This window comes from Mesoplodon mirus, assembly GCF_964341445.2.
Source record: "Mesoplodon mirus genome assembly, chromosome: 3".
NCBI classification, from domain to species: Eukaryota; Metazoa; Chordata; class Mammalia; order Artiodactyla; family Ziphiidae; genus Mesoplodon; species Mesoplodon mirus.
In genome coordinates, this window is record NC_138978.1 from 78,827,971 (window position 1) to 78,853,222 (window position 25,252).

The 25,252-nt window shown below is 38.2% G+C and overlaps 1 protein-coding gene and 1 pseudogene across 9 annotated transcripts in view; one reads left to right on the top strand and one right to left on the bottom strand.

Annotated features, from left to right (window-relative positions):
* Positions 1-25,252, bottom strand: part of LOC309800252 (uncharacterized protein) — a 112,784-nt gene that overhangs the window by 23,768 nt on the left and 63,764 nt on the right. For 3 of the 8 annotated variants that reach the window (XR_014293421.1, XR_014293422.1, XR_014293423.1), the window contains exons 2-3: positions 6,690-6,807; positions 6,223-6,400 (exon numbers count right to left, since the gene is read on the bottom strand). Coding sequence is in view for 2 of the 8 variants with exons in the window: in XM_082614289.1 (XP_082470415.1) it covers positions 6,690-6,807 (118 nt within the window). In the remaining 6 variants the exon portion in view is untranslated. Of the gene's footprint in view, positions 1-4,862; positions 6,401-6,689; positions 6,808-25,252 lie in introns of those variants that run through there. The other 5 variants (XR_014293425.1, XM_082614289.1, XM_082614286.1 and 2 more) reach the window with 3 other exon arrangements.
* On the top strand, positions 8,967-14,969 carry LOC309800919 (DDB1- and CUL4-associated factor 16-like; annotated as a pseudogene). Its single transcript has 2 exons — positions 8,967-9,363; positions 14,679-14,969. The product of its transcript is annotated as a DDB1- and CUL4-associated factor 16-like (transcript).

Below are 25,252 nucleotides of genomic sequence, written 5' to 3' on the forward strand. Positions count from 1 at the left end.
AAGTATGGCCACAAAATGCTTCTGGACTACCTCACTGAAAGCAAAATAATACACTGTGTGCTACTCCAGCAGTCTGAACGATACTGCCTGAAGGAAGAGAGACAAAGTGAAAGTAGGTGAATAGAACAATGTGTCCTTAAAATATGGCTTAAATTGGATTCGGGGATAAGGGAGAGAGAGGAACCAAAGATCAAACACAAGGCTTTAAGCCTAAATGACTGGGTAGAAAAGTAATACTGTTGGCTGAGATAGGGTAGAAGATACCTAGGATGGGGTAAAAGTTTATTTTAGTATACGTATATTTGGGGGCTGGTGAGATATGTAGGTTAAAGTTATCAGCAGGCATTTAACAAAGACATTGATGTGAAGAGAGAGATCTGGAAGTTCTTTCAAGAAGTATTTGTGAGAATGAGAGAGGGTAGGCAGAGGGAGAAGCAAGGACAGAATGATGGAGACCACTCACATTCAGAGACAGAAGGAAAATGATGATTGTTAAAATATGAGTGGTCAGAGAGAGAGAAAGTAAACCAAGGTAGTGAGGTTATAGAAACCAAGAGGAGGGCCTAGTCAACTGTGTCACATGCTAGAAGAAAGACAAGCAGTGATATGAACCCCGGGACAGTAAGTTAGGAGAATGAAGTCAGATTTTAAGATATTAAATAATGAATTGAATAGTGAGAAATTAAAGTCAAGAAATACTTTATATTGACGTTTTTTAGATGATTGTGGGGTAAAGGAGAAAGATAGGATAGCAGTGATATTGCGTCATATTTATATTCCACTTTAGGGCAACCATGTACTTCCACATACATTATCCCTTCTGATGATATCTCAAGGAGATAGTCTTGTAGGTAGATAAGTGGGGAGAGATGCATCAGAGAGGAATAATTGGAGATACAAATAGAAGATGAAGTAATGGATGGAGTTAGTTTTCTAAGGAGGTGAAAGAGGGAAGAATTTAGTGCTGGAAAAGGGTAGGGATACCTCTAATTTTGAAACAGAAGGAAGAAAAAGTGAGTTGGTGAAAGAACATTTTCAAGGTAAAAATAATTTAGAGAGATTCATGACTCAAGATCTGAAAGTAATCAAGGTAACCTTGAATTGAGGGCCCAACTGACAGGAGAAATGTGAAACAAGTGGGGAAATGATGATATTGGCATAAAAAGTCAAAACACTGACTCTACTCAGTCACAAGCTCTCCAGATCTCTTATACAATACAGTAGTCCTCCCACTAACACAATGGTGAGTGGACATTGAAAGTACTGGAGCCAAGAACAAACAGTTCAGTGTCTTAAACAACCCAGCAAAGACTTCAAGACAAGCTCATCCACTATGAATTCAACTTACAAGTCTGCTTTGAGTTCCCACCCACAGCCCACTCTACAGGAAGCAAAAATGTTAAGCAAATTGTTAGAATAATGCATTCCCACAGGACATGACATCCTGAAGTTTTTCAAACAACAGCAATGTCACCTTCAATCACCCTCTTTAGAGGTTCTGCTTTTTCTAAGATAGTGCCCAAGTGTTTATAACTTTCTCCATTAAAAGGTATGTATACTAAGAAATAAATTTAAGTTTTTAACTCTATGAGCCAACATACTGGGAGAAAAAAGTATGATAGGCTTCCTTTCTTGGCTGAAAAGAATGGACATGTCCATTTAGGCCTTGCAATATCTTAGCTAGACATCCTGAGATTCTAGTCTTTTGGCTCTTTGAACCAACTCTACCATTAAAATATTAATTACTCTATTACCTCTGATAGAAGATAAAGGTTACTATTTTGGTGTGCCCAATGCCCCTCTTTCCATAGGAAAAAAATTCTAATGAAAACGGCAGATATGTGCCCTCAATTGGACCAATCATATTACCCTATCTTCCTGGTTGTGATTGGTTTGGGAAGGAATATATGACCTAATTGGCCCCATGAAAGTCATTCTTGGGATTGTTTTCAGACTGGAGCCAAAGAGGAAAAAAAAATCTTTCTTTGCTGATAGAAGAGCTGCTAGGATGAGATGAGAGACCAAGGTTGATAGGAGCCATGTGCCCCATGGCATGGAGAAAGCCATCTGCAAAGAGCACCAGACACCCTGGTTAGAAATAGAGTGTAGGCCCTGCAAGTGTTCCTGCCACAGAATCCAGACACCCCCAGGACCAGTTCCCTACATCATGTGTTTGGGTTATACCAGCCAACAAGTTATCCTTTTCATTTGAGCAAGTTAGGATTCAGTCACTGGCAAACCAAAGTGGCCCAACTTGTGCACAGAATATCTTATACTTACAATGGGTTCAATAAATATATATTGATTATCTGGTTGCTTTGATGTCAGTGCTTTTCCTGTACCTTTTGCTTCTGCACTTTCTCTGTGTTCTACAACTTCATTCTCAATAAGGCTTGATCAAAAGTAAGGCTGCAATTTGCCAGTAATAATTGGGTGCCCTAGCCCCACAATACTGACAAAATGACAAAGGTCATTTAATATGTCTGTGTCTCAGTTTCTTAATTTGCAAAATATGGCAAATAGTAACTGCAGCTATTTTTTTAACATCCCCTATATTCCAGATACTGGCCTAATGCTTAACATATATTATTCTAATTCCTACAGCAATTTTCTAACACATGCATAATGATCCCCATTTTATAGATGAGGATGCTGAGATGCAATGAGTTTAAATGCATTGACCAAGGTCATACAGTGACATAATTCTGATTCCTACCCAGGTTAGTCTGAGCCTGTATTCTTTCCAATGTCCTATGATGCCTTGCTTATTCAAAAAGCTTATGTGTGTAATAAGATAATGCAAGTAAAATTGAAAATGGTGAAAAATTATTCTCCAATTGATAAGAAAAAATGTGGAAGTGGGCCCAAATATTAGCAAGGAAGATTTAGGTTAAGGAGAACATTCTGACTACCTCAATTATGGCATTTAGAAACAGTAATTGAAGAAAACGAGTGCTGAATCTCATATAAATGAGAAATTTTATGAAGAGAGAAAGTACAGCCAAGATTCTGTTCCATGTCTGAAGCCTCAATAAAACTCAGAAGGACATAAGTAAGCAAGCTTTGCTAAGCTAGGGAGAACTGAACCTCTTCTCATTTTCCCCATGGAACCATCAATACCTAGGACCTGGCATTTCTTTTGTGGTCCTGTTGATGAAGTGTGCTTATAAGATATGAACATTTTGACTCACAGATCTGAATGCTAACATCAGTAGTGTTTGGAAAAAATATGTAGTAATGCTGTCTATGTACCATTAAAATATATGCAAATCCTATTTTTGTAAAGTTTAACTAAAAGAAGGAAAAGACTGAGTCTATGTATTGAATGACATTTTGTTCTAAAACCCTTGTGTTCTTCAAGCTATAATTACTATTTCAAATAACTTCAAGGAAACCACATTATGAACTACCTGTTTTATGTCCATTTTCTTCATTAGACTGTGAATGCTTTGGGAACAGAAATTGTGTCTTACTCATTTTTTTATCTCTAGAATCTAACATAGGTGCAATATGGCCTAGGTTACATTATAATTTTCATGGGTCCTATGAACTTTAGTTTTCATGGACCTCTTCCTCCATAAAAATATAAAAAATTGTATTTTATACCTTGGTATAAAGATGAATATATTAGTATTACATATTTTAATATTTTCTTCGACCTAAGAGTTTATTTTTTTCTTTTGGTTTTAAAGGAAATTAAAACATTTGCACAGCTCCCTAAAACTATTGCTATGCCAGGTGCTATGCCTATCTTGCCTGTGGACAACTCAGTCCTGATATATGTTAAATACAATTTTTTTAAATGAATGAAATGAATAAATGATTTTAAATTAACATCTATCTGATGGTACTGATTCTTAGAGCTTCTATTTTGGAGTAATGCTCAGCCTAAAATAGTTTTCAAAAACAACTAATTAATAAAATCATCACAAAGTACTAATATTCATTTAATCTGAAGCCAACTATTGAAATGCACCACTGTACACAAAACTAAAACTCAAGAGCAGTGCATAAGAAGCCTGTCAAAGTGACAAAATAAATATTTTAAAATAATATCAGAGGTTGCTATAATTTTGAACAAATACAGCCCACCTCTTAAAGAGTGAAAATTAAATATTTTCTTTTTTAAACTCTGACATTCCAAGAGAGTCAGTTCATAAGGTAGATACTTAAAAAAATGTGGGCTTATACTTGGAGCCGCATAGTTATCGACTATAATTTAGTTCAATGTGTGCCCAGAACGCTGGCCCTGCTGCCTTTCACAACATTGCTTTTGGAACTCAGCATTTCTCCACTGCTGTTTCCAGAGACATCTTTTTTAAATAGAAAATTGACTGATGAAATCTTAGGCATGAATAAATGCTAATGCATATAATAAATTTAAACGCTGTCATTTTATAAGAAAGGTTTATTGGCTAACTGTACTATTTCTTCTAGTAATTCAAAACCTAGTGTTTAATTTACAGGATGAAATGTGGAAATCAATTATTCAGTTCATAGTACAGTAAAATTGATTTTCAAAATTATGTTTTGGAAGGCAACCAGACTGATTTATCCACTGACTTAAAATGTAGAGTCATATCTGAAAAGTTTTTCCCCACTTCAAAATGTATTGAACAATGCTCAAACTATGAGGAAGCATTTTTGCATTGCCTGGACAGCATTGTATGCAAATTAATATCTGGATGATAATTCAGATTCACCCTTCCAAAAGGGATATCATACATATAAAGTAGTGCTAGTATTTATGGGATGGACATTTACCAGAACAGCTTTTAAAGGCTACATAATAAAAGTGCATTAAAGCTGCCTAAACTGATTAACCATTGATACTGAAATGGATTCAGTTAATGGATTCTGCCTCCCCAGAAAGTGCCCCCTTTTAATAATAATTTTTAAAAAGCAAAAAACATGTTTTTCCTTCTCTTTTTCATAACATCTAGCCACCTGAGTAACGGTGGGAGAGGGAAGGGGACTGCCCACACCTCGCCTGGGCCAGCAGGAGGAAGAGGTCGCCTAGTGATCAGACACTCTCGCTTCTCCTCTCCAAAGGGCAAACGGGCTGCCTCAGCAGCTGTCATATCCTGCTGCCCTTCGAAACAGGAAACCAGTCTAGAATTTCAAACTCACCTCCTGAATTGCATTACCAAACTGGTAGACTTGCCAGATCCTTGTAAATGCCTGTTAAATGTGAAGGTGGTAAAGGCTTTGAGGGGCTGGTGAACAGGGAAGGCCTCTGTGTTTCGGAGGGGGCACTACCTGGCTCAGCTACCTGTTATCTATGGGGTGGTTCTGGAGATGAAACAAGCACAGATGAAGAGGAGGACACACAAGGTCACTTGGTCCATCTCATGCCAGCAGGGAGAATCACATCCCTGTGCAAGGTTGAACCCATAAGGGGTCTTGTAATGAGGCTACTAGTTATCCCAAGGCACATAATGGGGAGCTTCAAAGATCTAGGTTGTAGACTCACAAATCACAGTTATTCCGCTAGCCTTTCAGCCAGACAAGCCCCTTGTTTTCCCACATTCCCCATACGATATCCTGCTCGGGCCATGTTATTGCTCGTGAGCCGTTCCAGCAGAGGGCAGGCAGGGGAAAGGAGAGGAGTCCTATACTACAGCACATCATCTAGAGTGTTCTGAACATGTTAAGGCAAATTTTCTGGATTACTGAGAACAACAAATGTTTTTCTGTCCAAAATTTTTTTTTTCTGTCTATCTGTCTGTATAAGGTGTTACCAGTTTTCAGGAGCTCCTCTCTCAAGGAATTCACAGTCTGGTTTGGGAAGGCAAAATGAAGACACGTGAAATAGTGAGAAAGCCAGACTCTAAAGCCATCCCAAGCTATCCTAAGTAAATTCATGAGTTTCAAGAAAAGGAAGAAAGTCTTTGGGCACTGAAGTCAGTGACAGCATTTATAGATTAAAAGTATGATCAGGGCAGAGAAGTGAGAGTCAGTGTTTGGGTGAATGTAATTGTAGAAAAATTCTCTGAACAGGTTTGGATGATAACCTCACAGAGAGGATGTATAGGCATCCTGTTGGAGTTAGGTTTATGTAGGACAGATCTCATCAGATCTTAGCACCAGGTCTTTGTGGTGATCAGCCAGAGTGAAAGGACTGGGAGATTCAGGATTGGCTGGCATTCCACGAGGAAAAAGAATCAGTATCTTTCCATATCATTCATTAACGTCTGTGTGACAACGTCATGAGCAACTCACTATGGGGAGATCTTCATTAGATAAACAGGTCTGCAAAATTCATAGCCAAGGAATGTGGGCTGGAGAGGCACTCCCAGCCACAGCTGCTACCTGAACACCCAGGATTGGCTGGGAACCAAGCAGACATGCTGAAACCAGGAGCCTCGGCGACGAATGGCAATGTTACAGCTGCTTAATCCTGAAATGAAAAGTAATTGCTTCTGGCTTAAAGAATAAAGGAAAAACAAGATCAGCCTTGGCTGAATCATATTTTTTTCCCCAAAACAACCAAGCTATAGGCCAGGTTCTAAAATTTTCTTGGTACTTGAAAATGTGAGAAAATGGATGTTTTCTGTCAATATAATTTAAATTCATCCAAGAGTACTGATATATAAGAACATTTGAATGCAAATACATTTTTGATTAACATGATAAGTCAAATGTGTTCACTTTTAGCTATAAGGGATGACATCTAAAATTTAACTTACCTGAATATAATTTTTGGAAAGTTGGTCTTCAAAATAGCTGTTGCTTTTTTTTTGGAAGCATTTCCTATGGAAAAGTCTCAGCAGAAGTTGCCAGAGCTCCTTTTCTGCACCGATGAAACTGCAAATGGAGAAATACAGAAGAAGGGGGAGGAGTAAGGCATTTCAATACATCTAATACATTCTTGTGATGGAATTGTCTTCTCTATTAAATAAAAGACTTGATAAAAATTCATAAAGAGACAGCTGTGAGTTTAAATTATTATTAGAAGAATCTAAAGATGACTTTAACCCGCAACTGAGTATATAATATTTGTGTTTTTACTTGTTTACCTCTCAACGGGCTACAGAATGGCAAATATCAGGATTTTTTTTAGGCAGCCACTCCATTTCCTTGATAGCAAGAAAGCAACGACAGAGTAAAAACAGCAAGAATGAGAACAAACAAATCTTGCCTTTCATGTTCTAATTTTTAAATTATATGTATTGATTTAAAATATTTGTGGCAGACTCACAATTATGTAGAGAGAACTAATTAAAATATATCTTATCTCCTAGAGCCACATAAAATTGCCTACACAAATAGCAATTTCATGTGATTTAACTCAATACTCAAGCCTTCATAGGAATATCATCAGCTAATAATAACCAATAAGGAGTACAACCCAGTTTGTCTTCCTGCCATTATTCTCTACAAACGTTAATATTATGAAATTAATATAACACACGCTATCTTCTTGCAGGTGCTAACACTGAGGACATTCCTCATAGAAGAACCAAGGTTATTTATAGACATTGCTCACAGCTTGTGCTTCTGCTTCATTAATTCAAAACACAAAAAAATATAAATCTTATACCAGAAGTTTTTTGGATACAACCAGTTTTTTTGGATTTAACCTAACAGAACAGCACTGTGACACTGACAACAGTGACTGCTTTCTCATGAGCTCAGGCTGGAGGACAGCTGGAAGGCCAGCCACCAACCCAATAACCTGATGCACAGTAATCACAAATTCGAGGGCTTATTTTAGTGAAAGGTGTCATATAGCCCATGAGGTAAAGAAACAACCATGAACAACACTAAGAATGCAAAGAATGTCCACAGCTGATGAATCGTGCCCTCTATTGGTATATGACAAACAGCCAGTGACCCCAAAAGCCATAGTATTTTCAAAGACAAAGGACTATGGTACTTAGTAACACTTTGAATTTTTTTTAAAAAGCAGTTCTTTTTACACCAATACTCTACCATTCTATGCCAAGAAAGGATACTGTGTGTCCAGATGGTCCCAGTTTTCTCTTTTACAATAAGTATGATTCAGATATTAGCAAGGTTTCCATTTCCATTACAGAAGAAGCCTTAGATAAGCTTTCTATTATTACAAAATATGAGAACGTCCCAAGGAAATACAGATTTAAAGTATAATGTGAATGTACATTTTAATGGAGCTACACAGTGATTGCAAACATTTAGATGATTTGGAAGTGTATAGTATGTTGTTGAAAGCAATTTTAATCCAAATATGTCCATTGCAAATTTAAGGTAATCTCAGTTTTACATGCAAAAAAATTAAGATTATAGGGAACAGAGCTGGTGGCACTAGGCCTAGTCGGGTCTTGCGGCTGGAGGTGATGCAAGGAAGAAGAAACGATCCTCCATGGGTTAAGGCTACCTTTCCAGATAGTCCAACAACTAAGTCACTAGTTTCCAAGGGCCTTTGCACCACCTATGGAAACACTGGATCCGTGCACACCAGACAGATCCTTGACAACTCATCCCACCATACCCCGCACAAAAGTTGCTGTACCAGTGGACAAAGAAGGTGACCACTGAGTTTCTTTTCATTACCAGATAGATATAATATCCCTGCCAACAAAAAAGAGCACACAAAGTGTCTCTCCATAATATCACGACCAGTTGAGATCACACTAAGAAAATCAGCTTGCCTAGATGAGGACCCCTTCTCTTCTTGGGTAGCCAGGATTAGAAGGAGAGACTCTGACCTGTGCCACTGGTAAGTGACTAACTTTTACACACTGAACTGGTCCTGAGAACTGAGCTGTCTTCTTTGTAAGTGACAAATATACAACATAAACTTGAAGAACTGCACAGCTGTACGAGCCAGAGGCATACTGTGCGTGTGTAACAGACTGAGAAACGGACAAATGAATCCTATTAAAAGGATTTCTCATCTTCTGCATCTGTCAATGTTAGTGTTTTACGGGCTTGGATTGTTACCTTTCTCTGGTACCTTTTTTCTGAACTGTTGTTCTATTCTAATGCGTCCTAGAAATCCCTCTCCTCATCCTTCATCAGAATCAGAAAGTGAGGAAGAAGAAAATGCTAACTACCTAAATGAGAGTTCTGGGGAAGAGTAGGATTCCTCTGAAGAAGAGGACCCTGCGGTGCCCAACCTAACACCTCTTGAGAGTCTTGCCTGGCAGGTTAAGTGCCTTTTAAAATATTCTACAACTTGGAAACATTTAAATCTTAATTCCTGGTTATATCATGCTAAATTCCTGGATGCTAGCACACCGGTCTGAAAACTTCAAGAGATAGTTTTAAGACTCTCGCATTGCTCTCATTGTGTACCCAAACTGGAACCAATTCCTGAATGGCCTCCCCTAGCTTCTTGTGGAGTCCCACCTTTTCTTTTCTTTTTTATTTTTGAATTCAGTGTAAGCATGTAATTTAAGTTTTTTCTTTTTTTTTGAATTTAATATAATTTTTTTTTATATAGCAGGTTCTTAGTAGTCATCCATTTTATACAGTGTATACATGTCAATCCCAATCTCCCAATTCATCACACCACCACCACCACCACCACCCCCGCCTCTTTCCCCCCTTGGTAACCATACGTTTGTTCTTTACGTCTGTGTCTCAATTTCTGTCCTGCAAACCGGTTCATCTGTAGCATTTTTCTAGGTTCCACATATATGTGTTAATATACGATATTTGTTTTTCTCTTTCTGACTTACTTCACTCTGTATGACAGTCTCTAGATCCATCCATGTCTCTACACATGACCCAATTTCGTTCCTTTTTATGGCTGAGTAATACTCCATTGTATAAATGTACCACATCTTCTTTATCCATTCATCTGTCGATGGGCATTTAGGTTGCTTCCATGACCTGGCTATTGTAAATAGTGCTGCAATGAACATTGCAGTGCATGTGTCTTTTTGAATTATGGTTTTCTCTGGGTATATGCCCAGTAGTGGGATTGCTGGGTCATATGGTAATTCTATTTTTAGTTTTTTAAGGAACCTCCATACTGTTCTCCATAGTGTCTGTATCAATTTACATTCCCACCAACAGTGCAAGAGGGCTCCTTTTTCTCCACACCCTCTCCAGCATTTGTTGCTTGTAGATTTTCTGATGATGCCCCTTCTAACTGGTGTGAGATGATACCTCATTGTAGTTTTGATTTGCATTTCTCTAATAATTAGTGATGTTGAGCTTTTCATGTGCTTCTTGGCCATCTGTATGTCTTCTTTGGAGAAATGTCTATTTAGGTCTTCTGCCCATTTTTGGATTGGGTTGTTTGTTTCTTTAATATTGAGCTGTATGGGCTGTTTATAATTTTGGAGATTAATCCTTTGTCTGTTGATTCGTTTGCAAATATATTCTCCCATTTTGAGGGTTGCCTTTTCATCTTCTTTATGGTTTCCTTTGATGTGCAAAAGCTTTTAAGTTTCATTAGGTCCCATTTGTTTATTTTTGTTTTTATTTCCATTACTCTAGGAGGTGGATCAAAAAAGATCTTGCGGGCTTCCCTGGTGGTGCAGTGGTTGAGAGTCTGCCTGCTGATGCAAGGGACGCGGATTCGTGCCCCAGTCCAGGAAGATCCCACATGCCGTGGAGCGGCTGGGCCCGTGAGCCATGGCCGCTGAGCTTGCGCGTCCAGAGCCTGTGCTCTGCAATGGGAGAGGCCACAACAGTGAGAGGCCCGCATACTGCAAAAAAAAAAAAAAAAAAAAAAAAGATCTTGCTGTGATTTATCTCAAAGAGGGTTCTTCCTATGTTTTCCTCTGACAGTTTTGAGGTGTCAGGTCTTACAGTTAGGTCTCAAATCCATTTTGAGTTTATTTTTGTGTATGCTGTTAGGGAGTGTTCTAATTTCATTCTTTTACATGTAGCTGTCCAGTTTTCCCAGCACCACTTATTGAAGAGACTGTCTTTTCTCCATTGTATATCCTTGCCTCCTTTGTCGTAGATTAGTTGACCATAGGTGCGTGGGTTTACCTCTGGGCTTTCTATCTTGTTCCATTGATCTATCTTTCTGTTTTTGTGCCACTACCATATTGTCTTGATTACTGTAGCTTTGTAGTATAGTCTGAAGCCAGGGAATCTGATTCCTCCAGCTCCGTTTTCTTCCCTCAAGACTGCTTTGGCTATTTGGGGTCTTTGGTGTCTCCATACAAATTTTAAGATTTTTTCTTCTAGTTCTGTAAAAAATGTCATTGGTGATTTGATAGGGATTGCATTGACTCTGTAGGTTGCTTTGGGTAGTATAGTCATTTTCACAATATTGATTCTTCCAATCCAAGAACATGGTATATCTCTCCGTCTGTTGGTATCATCTTTAATTTCTTTCATTAGTGTCTTATAGTTTTCTGCATACAGGTCTTTTGTCTCCCTACGTAGGTTTATTCCTAGGTATTTTATTCTTTTTGTTGCCATGGTAAATGGGAGTGCTTCCTTAATTTCTCTTTCAGATTTTTCATCATTAGTGTATAGGAATGCAAGAGATTTCTGTGCATTAATGTTGTATCCTGCAACTTTACCAAATTCATTGATTAGCTCTAGTAGTTTTCTGGTGGCATCTTTAGGATTCTCTATGCATAGTATCATGTCATCTGCAAACAGTGACAGTTTTACTTCTTCTTTTCCAATTTGTATTCCTTTTATTTCTTTTTCTTCTGTGATTACTGTGGCTAGGACTTCCAAAACTGTTGAATAATAGTGGTGAGAGTGGACATCCTTGTCTTGTTCCTGATCTTAGAAGAAGTGTTTTCAGTTTTTCAGCATTGAGAATGATGTTTGCCTTGGGTTTGTCATATATGGCCTTTATTATTTTGAGGTAGGTTCCATCTATGCCCGCTTTCTGGAGAGTTTTTATCATAAATGGGTGTTGAATTTTGTCAAAAGCTTTTTCTGCATCTATTGAGATGATCATATGGTTTTGATTCTTCAGTTTGTTAATATGGTGTATCACATTGATTGATTTGCATATATTGAAGAAGCCTTGCATCCCTGGGATAAATCCCACTTGATCATGGTGTATGATCCTTTTAATGTGTTGTTAGATTCTGTTTGCTAGTATTTTGTTGGGGATTTTTGCATCTATATTTATCAGTAATATTGGTCTGTAATTTTCTTATTTTGTAGTATCTTTGTCTGGTTTTGGTATCAGGGTGATGGTGGCCTCATAGAATGAGTTTGGGAGTGTTCCTTCCTCTGCAATTTTTGGGAAGACTTTGAGAAGATGGGTGTTAGCTCTTCTCTAAATGTTTGATAGAATTCACTTGTGAAGCCATCTGGTCCTGGACTTTTGTTTGTTGGAAGATTTTTAATCACAGTTTCAATTTCATTACTTGTGATTGGTCTGTTCATATTTTCTATTTCTTCCTGGTTCAGTCTTGGGAGGTTATACCTTTCTAAGAATTTGTCCATTTCTTTCAGGTTGTCCATTTTATTGGCATAGAGTTGTTTGTAGTAGTCTCTTAGGATACTTTGTATTTCTGCGTTGACTGATGTAACTTCTCCTTTTTCATTTCTAATTTTATTGACTTCAGTCCTCTCCATCTTTTTCTTGATGAGTCTGGCTAATGGTTTATCAATTGTGTTTATCTTCTCAAAGAACCAGCTTTTAGTTTTATTGGTCTTTGCTATTGTTTTCTTTGTTTCTATTTAATTTATTTCTGCTCTGATCTTTATGATTTCTTTCCTTCTGCTAACTTTGGGTTTTGTTTGCTCTTCTTTCTCTAGTTCCTTTAGGTGTAAGGTTAAATTGTTTATTTGAGATTTTTTTGTTTCTTGAGGTAGGCTTGTATAGCAATAAACTTCCCTCTTAGAACTGCTTTTGCTGCATCCCATAGGTTTTGGATCTTCGTGTTTTCATTGTCATTTGCCTCTAGGTATGTTTTGATTTCCTCTTTGATTTCTTCAGTGATTGCTCGGTTATTTAGTAAGGTATTGTTTAACCTCCATGTGTTTGTGTTTTTTACATTTTTTTCCATGTAATTGATTTCTAATCTCATAGCATTGTGGTCAGAAAAGATGCTTGAGATGATTTCAATTTTCTTAAATTTACTGAGGCTTGATTTGTGACCCAAGATGTGATCTATCCTGGAGAATGCTCCGTGCACACTTGAGAAGAAAGTGTAATCTGCTGTTTTTGGATGGAATGTCCTATAAATATCAATTAAATCTATCTGGTCTATTGTGTCATTTAAAGCTTGTGTTTCCTTATTAATTTTCTGTTTGGATGATCTGTCCATTGGTGTAAGTGAGGTGTTAAAGCCCCCCACTATTATTGTGTCACTGTTGCTTTCCTCTTTTATAGCTGTTAGCAGTTGCCTTATATATTGAGGTGCTCCTATGTTGGGTGCATATATATTTATAATTGTTATATCTTCTTCTTGGATTGATCCCTTGATCATTATGTAGTGTCCTTCCTTGTCTCTTGTAACATTCTTTATTTTAAAGTCTATTTTTAAGTCTATTTTATCTGATGTGAGTATAGCTACTCCAGCTTTCTTTTGATTTCCATTTGCATGGAATATCTTTTTCCATCTCCTCATTTTCAGTCTGTATGTGTCCCTAGGTCTGAAATGGGTCTCTTGTAGACAGCGTATATATAGGTCTTGTTTTTGTATCCATTCAGCAAGCCTGTGTCTTTTGGTTGGAGCATTTAAGCCATTTACGTTTAAGGTAATTACCAATATGTATGTTCCTATTACCATTTTCTTAATCGTTTTGGGTTTGTTTTTGTAGGTCCTTTTCTTCTCTTGTGTTTCCCACTTAGAGAAGTTCCTTTAGCATTTGTTGTAGAGCTGGTTTGGTGGTGCTGAATTCTCTTAGCTTTTGCTTCTCTGTAAAGCTTTTGATTTCTCCATCGAATCTGAATGAGATCCTTGCTGGGTAGTGTAATCTTGGTTGTAGGTTCTTCCCTTTCATCACTTTAAGTATACCATGGCACTCCCTTCTGGCTTGTAGAGTTTCTGCTGAGAAATCAGCTGTTAACCTTATGGGAGTTCCCTTGTATGTTATTTGTCATTTTTCCCTTGCTGCTTTCCATAATTTTTCTTTGTCTTTAATTTTTGCCAATTTGATTACTGTGTGTCTTGGCATGTTTCTCCTTGGGTTTATCCTGTATGGGATTCTCTGCACTTCCTGGATTTGGGTGGCTATTTCCTTTCCCATGTTAGGGAAGTTTTCGACTATAATCTCTTCAAATATTTTCTAGGGTCCTTTCTCTCTCTTCTCCTTCTGGGACCCCTATAATGCGAATATTGTTGCATTTAACGTTGTCCCAGAGGTCTCTTAGGCTGTCTTCATTCCTTTTCATTCTTTTATCTTAATTCTGTTCCACAGCAATGAATTCCACCTTTCTGTCTTTCAGGTCACTTATCTGTTCTTCTGCCTCAGGTATTCTGCTATTGATTCCTTCTAGTGTATTTTTCACTTCAGTTATTGTAGTGTTCATTTCTGTTTGTTTGTTCTTCAGTTCTTCTAGATCTTTGTTAAACATTTCTTGCATCTTCTTGATCTTTGCCTCCATTCTTTTTCCGAGGTCCTGGATCATCTTCACTATCATTATTCTGAATTCTTTTTCTGGAAGGTTGCCTATCTCCACTTCATTTAATTGTTTTATCTTGTTCCTTCATCTGGTACATAGCCCTCTGCCTTTTCATCTTGTCTATCTTTCTATGAATGTGGTTTTTTTCCCACAGGCTGCAGGATTGTAGTTCTTCTTGCTTCTTGAGTCCCACCTTTTCAAAAGCCCCTTATGAGTCCCAGCTGGCTTTCTAGAGATCATGCCAGTCTAAATGGAGCACTGCAATTTGCCACCAAAGAGTTAAGCCGAACATTGAGTAGAGCCATTCCCATACCTGAGTACCTAAAATAAATTCCTAATTCATGTGTTTCTGGTTGTTGCTGTGGCTGGTTAACTAAAACAGTTAAGGAAACAACCTGCACTGGACCCATCAGCACTACTTACTTCTACACTGACTTCTAAAAGGCAGTTTAACAAACCCCTAACTGCATCACTATAAAGATCCACCATTCCTTCTCATATCTCTCGTGTTGCCAGTTGAGAAAGGAATACAGTTACACAGCCCACAGTTGAGAAACTAAAGTCTTCTCAACCCAACTATGCCTTGTCCTGATATGCCAAAATACAATCAAGTACTGAATATATACCCAAGAGTCCTGTAACTCGACTACAGAAGATGCGCATTGTGAGCGGCCCCTTTGAAGGACCCTGTGGATAAAGTGAGAACTTCAGTAGAGAATTAGTCAAAAGATAAGTGAGGGCTTCCCTGGTGGCACAGTGGTTGAGAGTCCGCCTGCCAATGCAGGGGACACGGGTTCGTGCCCCAGTCCAGGAAGATCCCACATGCTGTGGAGCGCCTGGGCCCGTGAGCCATGGCCGCTGGGCCTGTGTGTCCAGAGCCTGTGCTCCACAACGGGAGAGGCCACGGCAGTGAGAGGCCTGCATACCGCAAAAAAAAAAAAAAAAAAAAGATAAGTGAACTATTCTCCACACTCAGTTCTCCCCGTAATTTACCCTGCCTGTCTAATGGACTTAACTAGATACCTAATTTTTAGTGGGGAGGAAAAGGAGGCCACTACCTCATTTGTTACCCAAACTTCACAATAACCATTGTGGAAAGTGGTAAGTTAGCTACTCCCAAAATCACCTTTCTGAGCATACTTTTCTCTGATATTCATTTCTAGGGAAGTAGTTGAATTAAATTGAATAATTAGACAAAAGAAAATGGTGGGAATATGGATTTATCTCCCAGCTTTTATATTGATAGGCTTACATATAGCACCCTTTAGGAGTTCCTATTTTGGGGGGAGGGAGTGCAGTAGTGTAGTAGTAGCCTACACTATTCCAGACCTATTATGGGACCTGAAATTACAGCGTAAACATTTTATAGGCTCCCACCAGGCTGTCACTAGCTAAACTCATTTATAAGATCATACGTGGGGATTAAACAGACACCTGTTCTGTAGGGAATATATTTCCTGCATCTTGGCATCCAGACTTTACCAAGAGCAAATAAAACACATTCCAAAGGACCACTGGGAAAGAATTAAGAGAGCATTTATGCAAGTGGATTAAAGTATTTCATCTGTATAATGTCTCCTGGAGCAGTACTTCATGCACTTTCCACATCCATGGCAAACTTTTCAGGAACCCTTCTAACTGTAAAGAACTTTACTGCAGAAAATCTCAGTCTAATACAATCTGAAGTTAAAGAGTTTTTTAGTATCATTGTTTTTCTACATCTAGCTTTAGATTTTTTTCTGGTTGAATAGAAAGCATATGTACCCTTGTAAATGAGTCTTGCTGTGTTTATTTAGATGAGTCAAAACATAGAAGTCAACATACATAAAATGCGTGAGACCAGTAAGTCTTTCACATATCTGCAATAAAGCGTGAAACCTGTACGTGATCCTGGTTGACTGGGCATCTAAAGGGAATCAGAAAATATATTGTTAAAGATCTAGCATATATCCTTCCTTGTTTTAGTTTTGTTTTTTCTTTTCTCCGTAATTAAGTGCTGTATACAAAGTGGCATCAAAAAATTGAAGCATTAATGGAAACACAAATTCTATAAATGTATAGCAACTTTAAGGAAAAAGAAGAATGGTTATAACCTAATAAGTAATTTCTGTTGAGCCTTGGTTGTCTCGTCTTAAGGAAAAAGGAGGGAATTGTAGTAGGTAGAAAAAATATCTGTTAATGGAAAATTACTGAACTGAAACTGTACAATGTTAGTGTAACGGAATGTATCAGTAACTGTTCCTATGTAGATGTTCTATGAAATTGGTTTTTAAAATGTTAAAAAAATTAAGATTATAAAAGTGTAATCTCTCAGTTATTGCTCCTTCCCAAGTCCCTTCTGGCTTGCACCTTGAGGGAGCCTGCTTCCCATGTCCCTACCTCCCTGAGATATTGTCCTTTTGTCACCACCACTGCTGCCAGCACCACCACTGCCATCCTTTCTGCAGTGCTGCAGCCACTGGCCCAAGGCCACTCCAGGCCAGTCAGCTTCTCACTGCAGCTCTGGCAGCATTGAAGAGCCCTCTCTTGCTGCTTCTCCTCTGGGTGCTTCAATGATGGCCCTGCTTCTTCTGCTTCCTACTGCTCTCTCTATAGATCTGCAGAGAAACCCTGGAGGAGCTGTGCTGCCAGAACACTCAGTGCCTCTCACCTGCCCTTGTCCCCTGGGGTCAGGTCTGCTTCTGCTCCAGCCAGATTTTCTCACTGCCTGCAGCTACTGGTCAGAGGATTGATTTCCCCCTGGTGGTAGTTTTTATTGAACGAGTAGTCATTAAATTGCTAAGTATTTGCTAAGAACTTGTTCCGTGTATAGAATCTTATTAATTGTCAAGAAATGAGTGAAAAGAACTGAACAAACATACAAATTAATTATTTAAAACCAAATATTTTGTTTGATGAGTCTTCTGCTTTTTTTAAAAAAAAAGTTGTAATCTACTGGATTCTGTAGATGTACTTCAGCCTATCTGTAAAGTTCATTTATCAATTTGACAAACATATATGGAGCTCATGCAATGTGCCACGTTCTGTCCCCAGTGCTAGGAATACAAGATGGGCAAGATGCCTGCTCTCATGGAGCTTCCAATAAACAAGCAAGCTAACAACAGTTACTGATAAATACAATATCAGACAGTGGGTAAGTAATCAGAAGAAAATAAAGCAGACTAATAGGATAGAAACTAATGGGAGGAAAACTTTGAATAGGGGGCAGAAGGAAGGTCTTGAGAAGGTGACATCCGGCCTTAATCATGGGAATATCTAGGGGAAAAAAACCAGACAGGAGGAACAGCAAAGTTACAGGAATGTAGTGATACAGGAAGTGAATGACAGGAGATGAGGTCAGACAGACCAGCCCAGATCAGGTAGGGCTTACAAAACCATGGTAAGGAATTTCAATTTTATTCTAAATACAGTGGAAAGCATTGGAAGATCAAAAGGGAATGACTTTCTGTGATTACATTGTTAAAAGATCACATTGGCTGCTGTGTAGACACTGGATTGTAGGGGAGCAAGAGTGTAAGACTCTAAGACCCATTAGGAGCTGTTGTAACCTAAATAAGAAATGATGGTTCTATAACTCTATGAAATAAATGTGGGTTCTATTAGATAATGCCCTCTGCTGATAGTCCACTATACAAGGTATTGGATCTACTTACTGTGTAACAAAAGTATCGACTGGGTCACTGGCCTCAAAGATCTTTTTATAATTTAATGGAGGTGACAGGTAAAATTAAAGAGGACAAAGAAAAGAGATACCTTGTTGAGGCAATAAAAACTTGGCAAAGGTTAACAGGCTCTCAACAAGAGTCTTCGGCTGGGGCAAGATTTTATGGGTCACCCTACCCTGAATCACCAGTGTTACAGAAGAACCAAAAAAACCATCACCCAGACCATGAATCATAATAAATAACCAAGCAAATTACAAGCAAATATAAACATAATTTTCAACATTTACTGAGAACTTAGAATATTCCAGGAACTGTACTAATGCTCTACATGAATCATTTAATCCCCCAGAACAATGGGGAATAGTGATTATCATCCCCATTTTCTAGATAAAAAACCATGTCTGTGGACACAGTAACTTGTCTAATGCTTCACACAGCTAACAACCTCTAGAGCCCAGCCTCAAATCCTAATTAATCTGACCCCAAATCCAAGCTTTATAAGGATAAGGCCAGTGTTTCCAGTTGCCTGATGATAAGAATTAGCTTGTGGGAGTTCCCTGGTGGCCTAATGGTTAGGATTCTGGGCTTTCACTGCCGTGGCTGGGGTTCAATCCCTGGTCAGGGAACTGAGATTCTGCAAGCTGCTCGGCACAGCCAAAAAAAAAAAAAAAAAAGAATTAGCTTGTTAAAAATACAAATACCTGGGCTTCCCTGGTGGCGCAGTGGTTGAGAGTCTGCCTGCCGATGCAGGGGACATGGGTTCGTGCCCCGGTCCGGGAAGATCCCACATGCCGCGGAGTGGCTGGGCCCGTGAGCCATGGCCACTGAGCCTGCGCATCCGGAGCCTGTGCTCCGCAAGGGGAGAAGCCACAACAGTGAGAGGCCCGCGTACCACAAAAACAAAACAAAACAAAACAAAACAAAAATCTGTACCCATTCCCCATCCCATGCCAACAGAATCAGAATCTCCAGGGAGGGGTCTGGAGTTTTTTTTTCTTTTAACATCTTTATTGGAGTTTAATTACTTTACAATGATGTGTTAGTTTCTGTTGTATAACAAAGTGAATCAGCTATAAATATACATAAATATACATATATCCCTATATCTCCTCCCTCTTGCGTCTCCCTCCCACCCTCCCTATCCCAACCCTCTAGATGGTCACAAAGCACCGAGCTGACCTCCCTGTGCTATGCGGCTGCTTCCCACTAGCTATCTATTTTACATTTGGTAGTGTATATGTGTCCATGCCACTCTCTCACTTCGTCCCAGCTTACCCTTCCCCCTCCCTGTGTCCTCCAGTCCATTCTCTACGTCTGCGTCTTTATTCCTGTCCTGCCCCTAGGTTCTTCAGAACCTTTTTTTTTTTTTTTTTGGATTCCATATATATGTGTTAGCATATGGTATTTTTTTTTCTCTTTCTGACTGACTTCACTCTGTATGACACACTCTAGGTCCATCCACCTAACTACAAATAACTCAATTTTGTTTATCTTTATGGCTGAGTAATATTCCATTGTATACATGTGCCACATCTTCTTTATCCATTCATCTGTCGATGGACACTTAGGTTGCTTCCATGTACTGGCTATTGTAAATAGACCTGCAATGAACATTGTGGTACATGACTCTTTTTGAATTATGGTTTTCTCAGGGTATATGCCCAGTAGTGGGATTGCTGGGTCATATGGTAGTTCTATTTTTAGTTTTTTAAGGAACCTCCATACTGTTCTGTATAGTGGCTGTACCAATTTACATTCCCACCGAATTTTTAACAATCTTATTATCCCTCCAAATTATTATTATCTTATTCTTAATAACATAATCATTCTAATTATATAGCCTACACAGGAATAGACCATACCTAGACCATAAAAGAGTACAGGTAAATGGAAAATACAATACAAAGGAAAAATCAAGGCATGTGGCATTTATCAGAGACTCCCTGGAAGAAGTAGGTTTTGAGCTGGATTTTGAAAGGAATGCAGAAAGAAAGAGAGGGGAAGGAAGGAAGCAAGGAAGGAAGGAAAGGAGAGAGAAAGAAAGGAAGAAAGGAAGCATTGCAGAAAAAAAAATGCATGAAAGAGACAGGAAGGAGAGAACTGGGTGTGTAGGGTGTATAGGAACTGATGTCCCAAAAGGGAGGAGGTGACTTGATTTAGTACACACTCTACCATTCAGTTCTTGTATAGGTTCAAGTAGGTTTAGAGTATTTGTAGGTTACTGAAGCTGCCTAGATCCTTGGCCTGATCTTGGCCAAAATTGTCCTAGAAAATCCATCCTTGAAACAGTTCTCTATTACTCATTCTCTTGGACTAAAAGGTCAGAAAGAATCTTATTTTGACAATTTTTTTCTTTTTAAAACTGAAGTTCTTTACCTGACTTCCTATAACAGACAAATGATCCCAGAAGACAGCTTTACTTGGAATATAATAATAGGAAAATTTCTTTAAATGATTCACAGACATTCTTAAGTACATTTCCAACTGGATGCCACAGAAGCCATGTCCTAAATTTTTCTGCAGCATTTCTTTTAACAGGCTGCAACTCAATCAACAGATGTTCATCGAGGGCTGATTTTATATTAGACACTGTGAGCAGTACGGGGTAGACGACAATGAATAAACTGTGGCTTTTGATCATGAGGGTTCAGAACCCGGTGGGAGGAGATGGACAACCAAATATGTCATTCCATTACAAGTCGTAGGATGGAGGTTTGTATAAATGGCCAGACACTCCAAAGAGGGAGCGCTGGCTCTGCCTACAGGAGTTTGAGAAGGTGAATGGCCTTGCTTGCTGGGTTTTGAAAGACTCACAGGACTTCAATGGGAAAAGGATGGAGAAAGTATTCTAGATCAAGAAGAGAGAATAAAGAATGAGACCAATATGAAAGAGTGAGTGTGGAGGAGTTGAACACTGTAGCCCAAATTTTTTTCAGCCTGAGGTGTTTTAAAGAAAATTACTTGTCAGTGTTTAAAATGAGAATTTGTATACAAACCTTTATTTTTGACTTATTGTCCAAGACAAAGATTTAGCAACACTGGGCCCACATTCAACTGAGCCTGAGTAATATTGCCCCTTGAGAGGAGGATCCTGCTTCCTAGTCACACCCAAATACACATCTCCTAAAAATAAGAATTTTCTTCTGTATCACCACAATTCATTATCATATCTAAGTACGTTGATATTCGTTTCTTAATATCGTATGTCATATCATTTAATATATGGCTCATATTCACATTTTCTCCACTAGTTCCCAGAACGGTTTTTAGCTGTTTTTATCAGGCCAAGAGTCAATCAAGGTTCATATACTGTATTTGGTTGTTATGTCTCTTTATCTCTTTTCATCTAGAGCAGTTCCCCCCTACTCTTTCTTCACTGATGATAGTGACTTTTGGAAAAATCCAAAAAAGTTGTCGTATAGAATATTTCACATTTGGGATTCCTCCATAGGTTTCCTTGTAATTTGATTGTTCTCTGATGCCCTATAATTCCTATATATTTGAAGTTAGGTCCAAAGGCTTAATTAGATTTAGGTTGAACACTTTTGGCAAGAGTAGTTCATAAACAATTCTGTGGATTTCATCTGCATCACATCAGGAGAAACATAATGCAAGATTACAGCATATTATCAATGCTTTTAGGTCGATCACTTGGTCAAAGTGGTGACTACCAGATCTCTCCCTGCTGCTCTTTGCAGTTAGTAAGTAATATGTGTGGTGATGTTTGTCACTGTGTGACTATCCTGTTCCGCAATAAACTTTCACCACTGATGATCCTTGCCTGAATCAATTATTTCATTGGGGGTTGCAAAATAATGACTTTCAAATAGTATCGCTCCTTTTTTTCATTCTTTTCTAAAGATGAGTTTTCCCTCATTAACTAGGATAATATAAAATTCCTCATAAAAAGGTACAGTAAATATTTACTTCTTTCCATTTTACTACCAAGTTCAGAGTAAGGATTTATTGAGTAGTCATCTCTAATGATCCAAATGATTTTTTCCTCCTTTCCTTCACTTTTTGGGGATATCACTATGGACTAATAGATTTTTATGTATTCAATATTTTACAATCAATTATACTTTAAATTGTTCAAAATTTGGGTAGTGGAAATCCTTTCAAACTAGTTCCTGGGTCCTTTTAACATGCCCTCATAAATCACTGAGCACTTCCTTGGTTTCTGATACAAGATATCCTAAACTCACCTTGTAGTTTCACTGCCCAACACCTAGAATCAGCTACTTCTCCAAAGATCATTATTCTTTTTGTAGCTAGTGATGAATAGAAACCAAAATCTGGATTCTGGATGTGCTTATTGCTAGGGGGATATCATAGCTCCTATGTTCTTTCAGTGGACAGAAAGAGCTAGAATAGATAGGTAGGTCGATACATAAATACATAGATATTTTTAATACATTAGTCCATATTGATATTTGTACTTCATTAGTCCATACTGATATTTGTAATTCAAATTTAATACTATAGATTAATATTACAAGTCTTTTCCTATTAGATGTTTTAAAGGAAGAATGAACAGAAGTGGGTAATGAGTTGGATATATGAGGCAAGGAAAAGATCAAGTATGACTCCTAAGTTCCCAGCCTGAGAACATGAATCTAGATGAATGGGCATGGTACTGCATTTTACCAAGAGAAGTAAGAAAAAGAAGAAAAATTCATGGGGTATTGGTGAGGGGTGAGAAATCAATTATATATGGTTCAGTTTTTTATTTTATGAGCTATAAAATTAAATTATTTAAGAACTGACACCCACAGGTGAGGCAGTAACAAGGATTTTACGTAGGTGTAGAAATGTAAGCTATATTCAAAATACTAGTCAAGATTCACTAACGGTGGGTACTCTTCAAACACTGTTAACATCTGTGAAATCCCTGTACTCCAGTATGTGGATGAAGCTTGATACCTGAGTATGACTTCCTAGGGCAAGAAAATCTAGCTCAAGCAAGGGAGGAAAGAAAATTAAAAATGAAGGTAAAGATCTTCTGAGAAGTAATGGAAAAACCTAAAAACAACCCTGGATTTAAAACATGGTATATTAATTTGCGAGGGCTGCCATAACAAAATACCAAAGATAGGTTGACTTAAGCAACAGAATTTTATTTTCTCACAGTTCTGGAGTCTGGAAGTCCAAGATCAAGGTGTTAACAGGTTTGTTTTCTCCTGAGGCCTCTCTTCTTGGCTTGCTGATGGCCACCTTCTCTCTATGCCCTCACATGGCCGTCCTTCCAACTGTGTTTCTGTGTCCTAATCTCCTCTTCTTATTAGGACTCCTGTTATATTGGATTAGGGCCCACCAATATGACCTCATTTTATCTTAATTACCCCCTTTAAAGACTCCATCTCCAAGTACAGTCACATGGTGAGGTATTAGGGTTAGGACTTCAACATATGAATTTTGTGGGGACACAATTCAGCCAAAAACATATGAGATAGGAAAAAGCTATGTGATAGAATGAAGATACATGCTTGAGAAAGTTAGCAAGTCTTCTCGATGGCTGGGTCTCATTTCCAACTGGACAAAGACAGTTTGTTAGCATTATTGCTATACAATGGCTTGAGCGAATTTGAGATGCTGATTAACTGATGAGCCACACATTCATCCATATCGTTATGGTCAAAGATGAATATACACAGAGAAAATTAGAGACAGAAGAATATATCCACCCCATTTCCACCTAGATTTTCTAGGCTTTGAACTTGAGTCATTATGTTCAGCTTGCTCTCTGCCTGGGGGTGTAGGGTGGCATTTAATCATTGCTTTTTTCTTCTTTTTTCAGAACAAGTAGCCCTGTGCCAACTGACTCATTTGATACCAGCCTTAACTGTCACAAATGATATGGGAGCAGCAGATTTCATCTATCTTAGTATAGGAAAAATTAAAGAAGAGGAAATCAAGTTTTTTTTTAAGAATGCTAGAAGATTGGCACTTTTACAGAAAGGAAAAAAAAAGATAAGGGAGGGGCTGGTGAACCGACTTGCCTGGGGACTTGCTCAGTTAGTTAAGGACACAGCTGAGACTCCCTCCTTTGACTCCTATCCCAGTATTCTTTCTACTTCATCACAACTAAGTAGCTCTGTGTTTAACTTTTTTCTGTTAAAAATGTTCTTGGAAGTATTGCTTACAAATGATTTTGAAATGCCAAAGAACATTCTGGTATAGTGGTTAAGAGTACAGAATGGTCAAACAAGCTTGTGTTTCAATCTCAGCTTTATCATTTACTACTACACAGCCTGGATCAGATTGCCTAACTTCTTAAAGCCTCGATTTCCTCAACAGTGGAATGGGGATAATAGTAACACCTACCTCACAGATTGGTCCTGAAGACTTTAAGTTAAAGCATTTTTTAAAAAAATTAATAGTATCAGGCACATGGTAAATGTTCAATAAATAGGAAGTATTATTATTCATTATAATATCCAAAATTTAATCAGAATTCAAATTTTCCAGTCTGGTTTCCTAGGTAAAATGAAGCAAAAATAAATAAATAAGTAAACAAACAAACATCATTAGTTAGACATCTTTCCATTTCACAGCCATGAGGATGTTTATTACAATGTGCCAGGATCTAGCAGTTGAGCAAAAGAGAGAAAAACAAGCAGAACAATTGAGTCAAAGTTTTCGTAACTCTAAAGATGGAAAAATCACAGCATAAGGAAAGAACCAAAATCTCTGAGGCAGTAGAGTGAGAGATAAAGAAGTTCTAGAACAAAGAAAGAGCTTGGGAAAAAAGGATGCTATCAGATCTACAAGCACAACAAAAGCATTGGTGTAAGCCAGGAGTGAAGGAGACCGCTTTCCAGATAAATGAGTGGGGTTAAGATGCCCAAAGAAAGTAAAAGTTGTTTCCAGCAATGTGGAGGTTGTTTTGATGTAGAGTCACGTGAGGAATTGGCCATTAAATCTTATCGGGCCTGCTTTGGTGACTCCCATAAAATGCCAGCTAGTCACAGAGCCCATACACGTGAGCTGGTTGCTATGTTAGTTTTCTTTAACCAGTGATTTCTTCCATAAGTTGAGTTCCAGGGCCCTGCTGAGAAGACTATCATTCAAAATTAATGAAATACTATTAGTATTT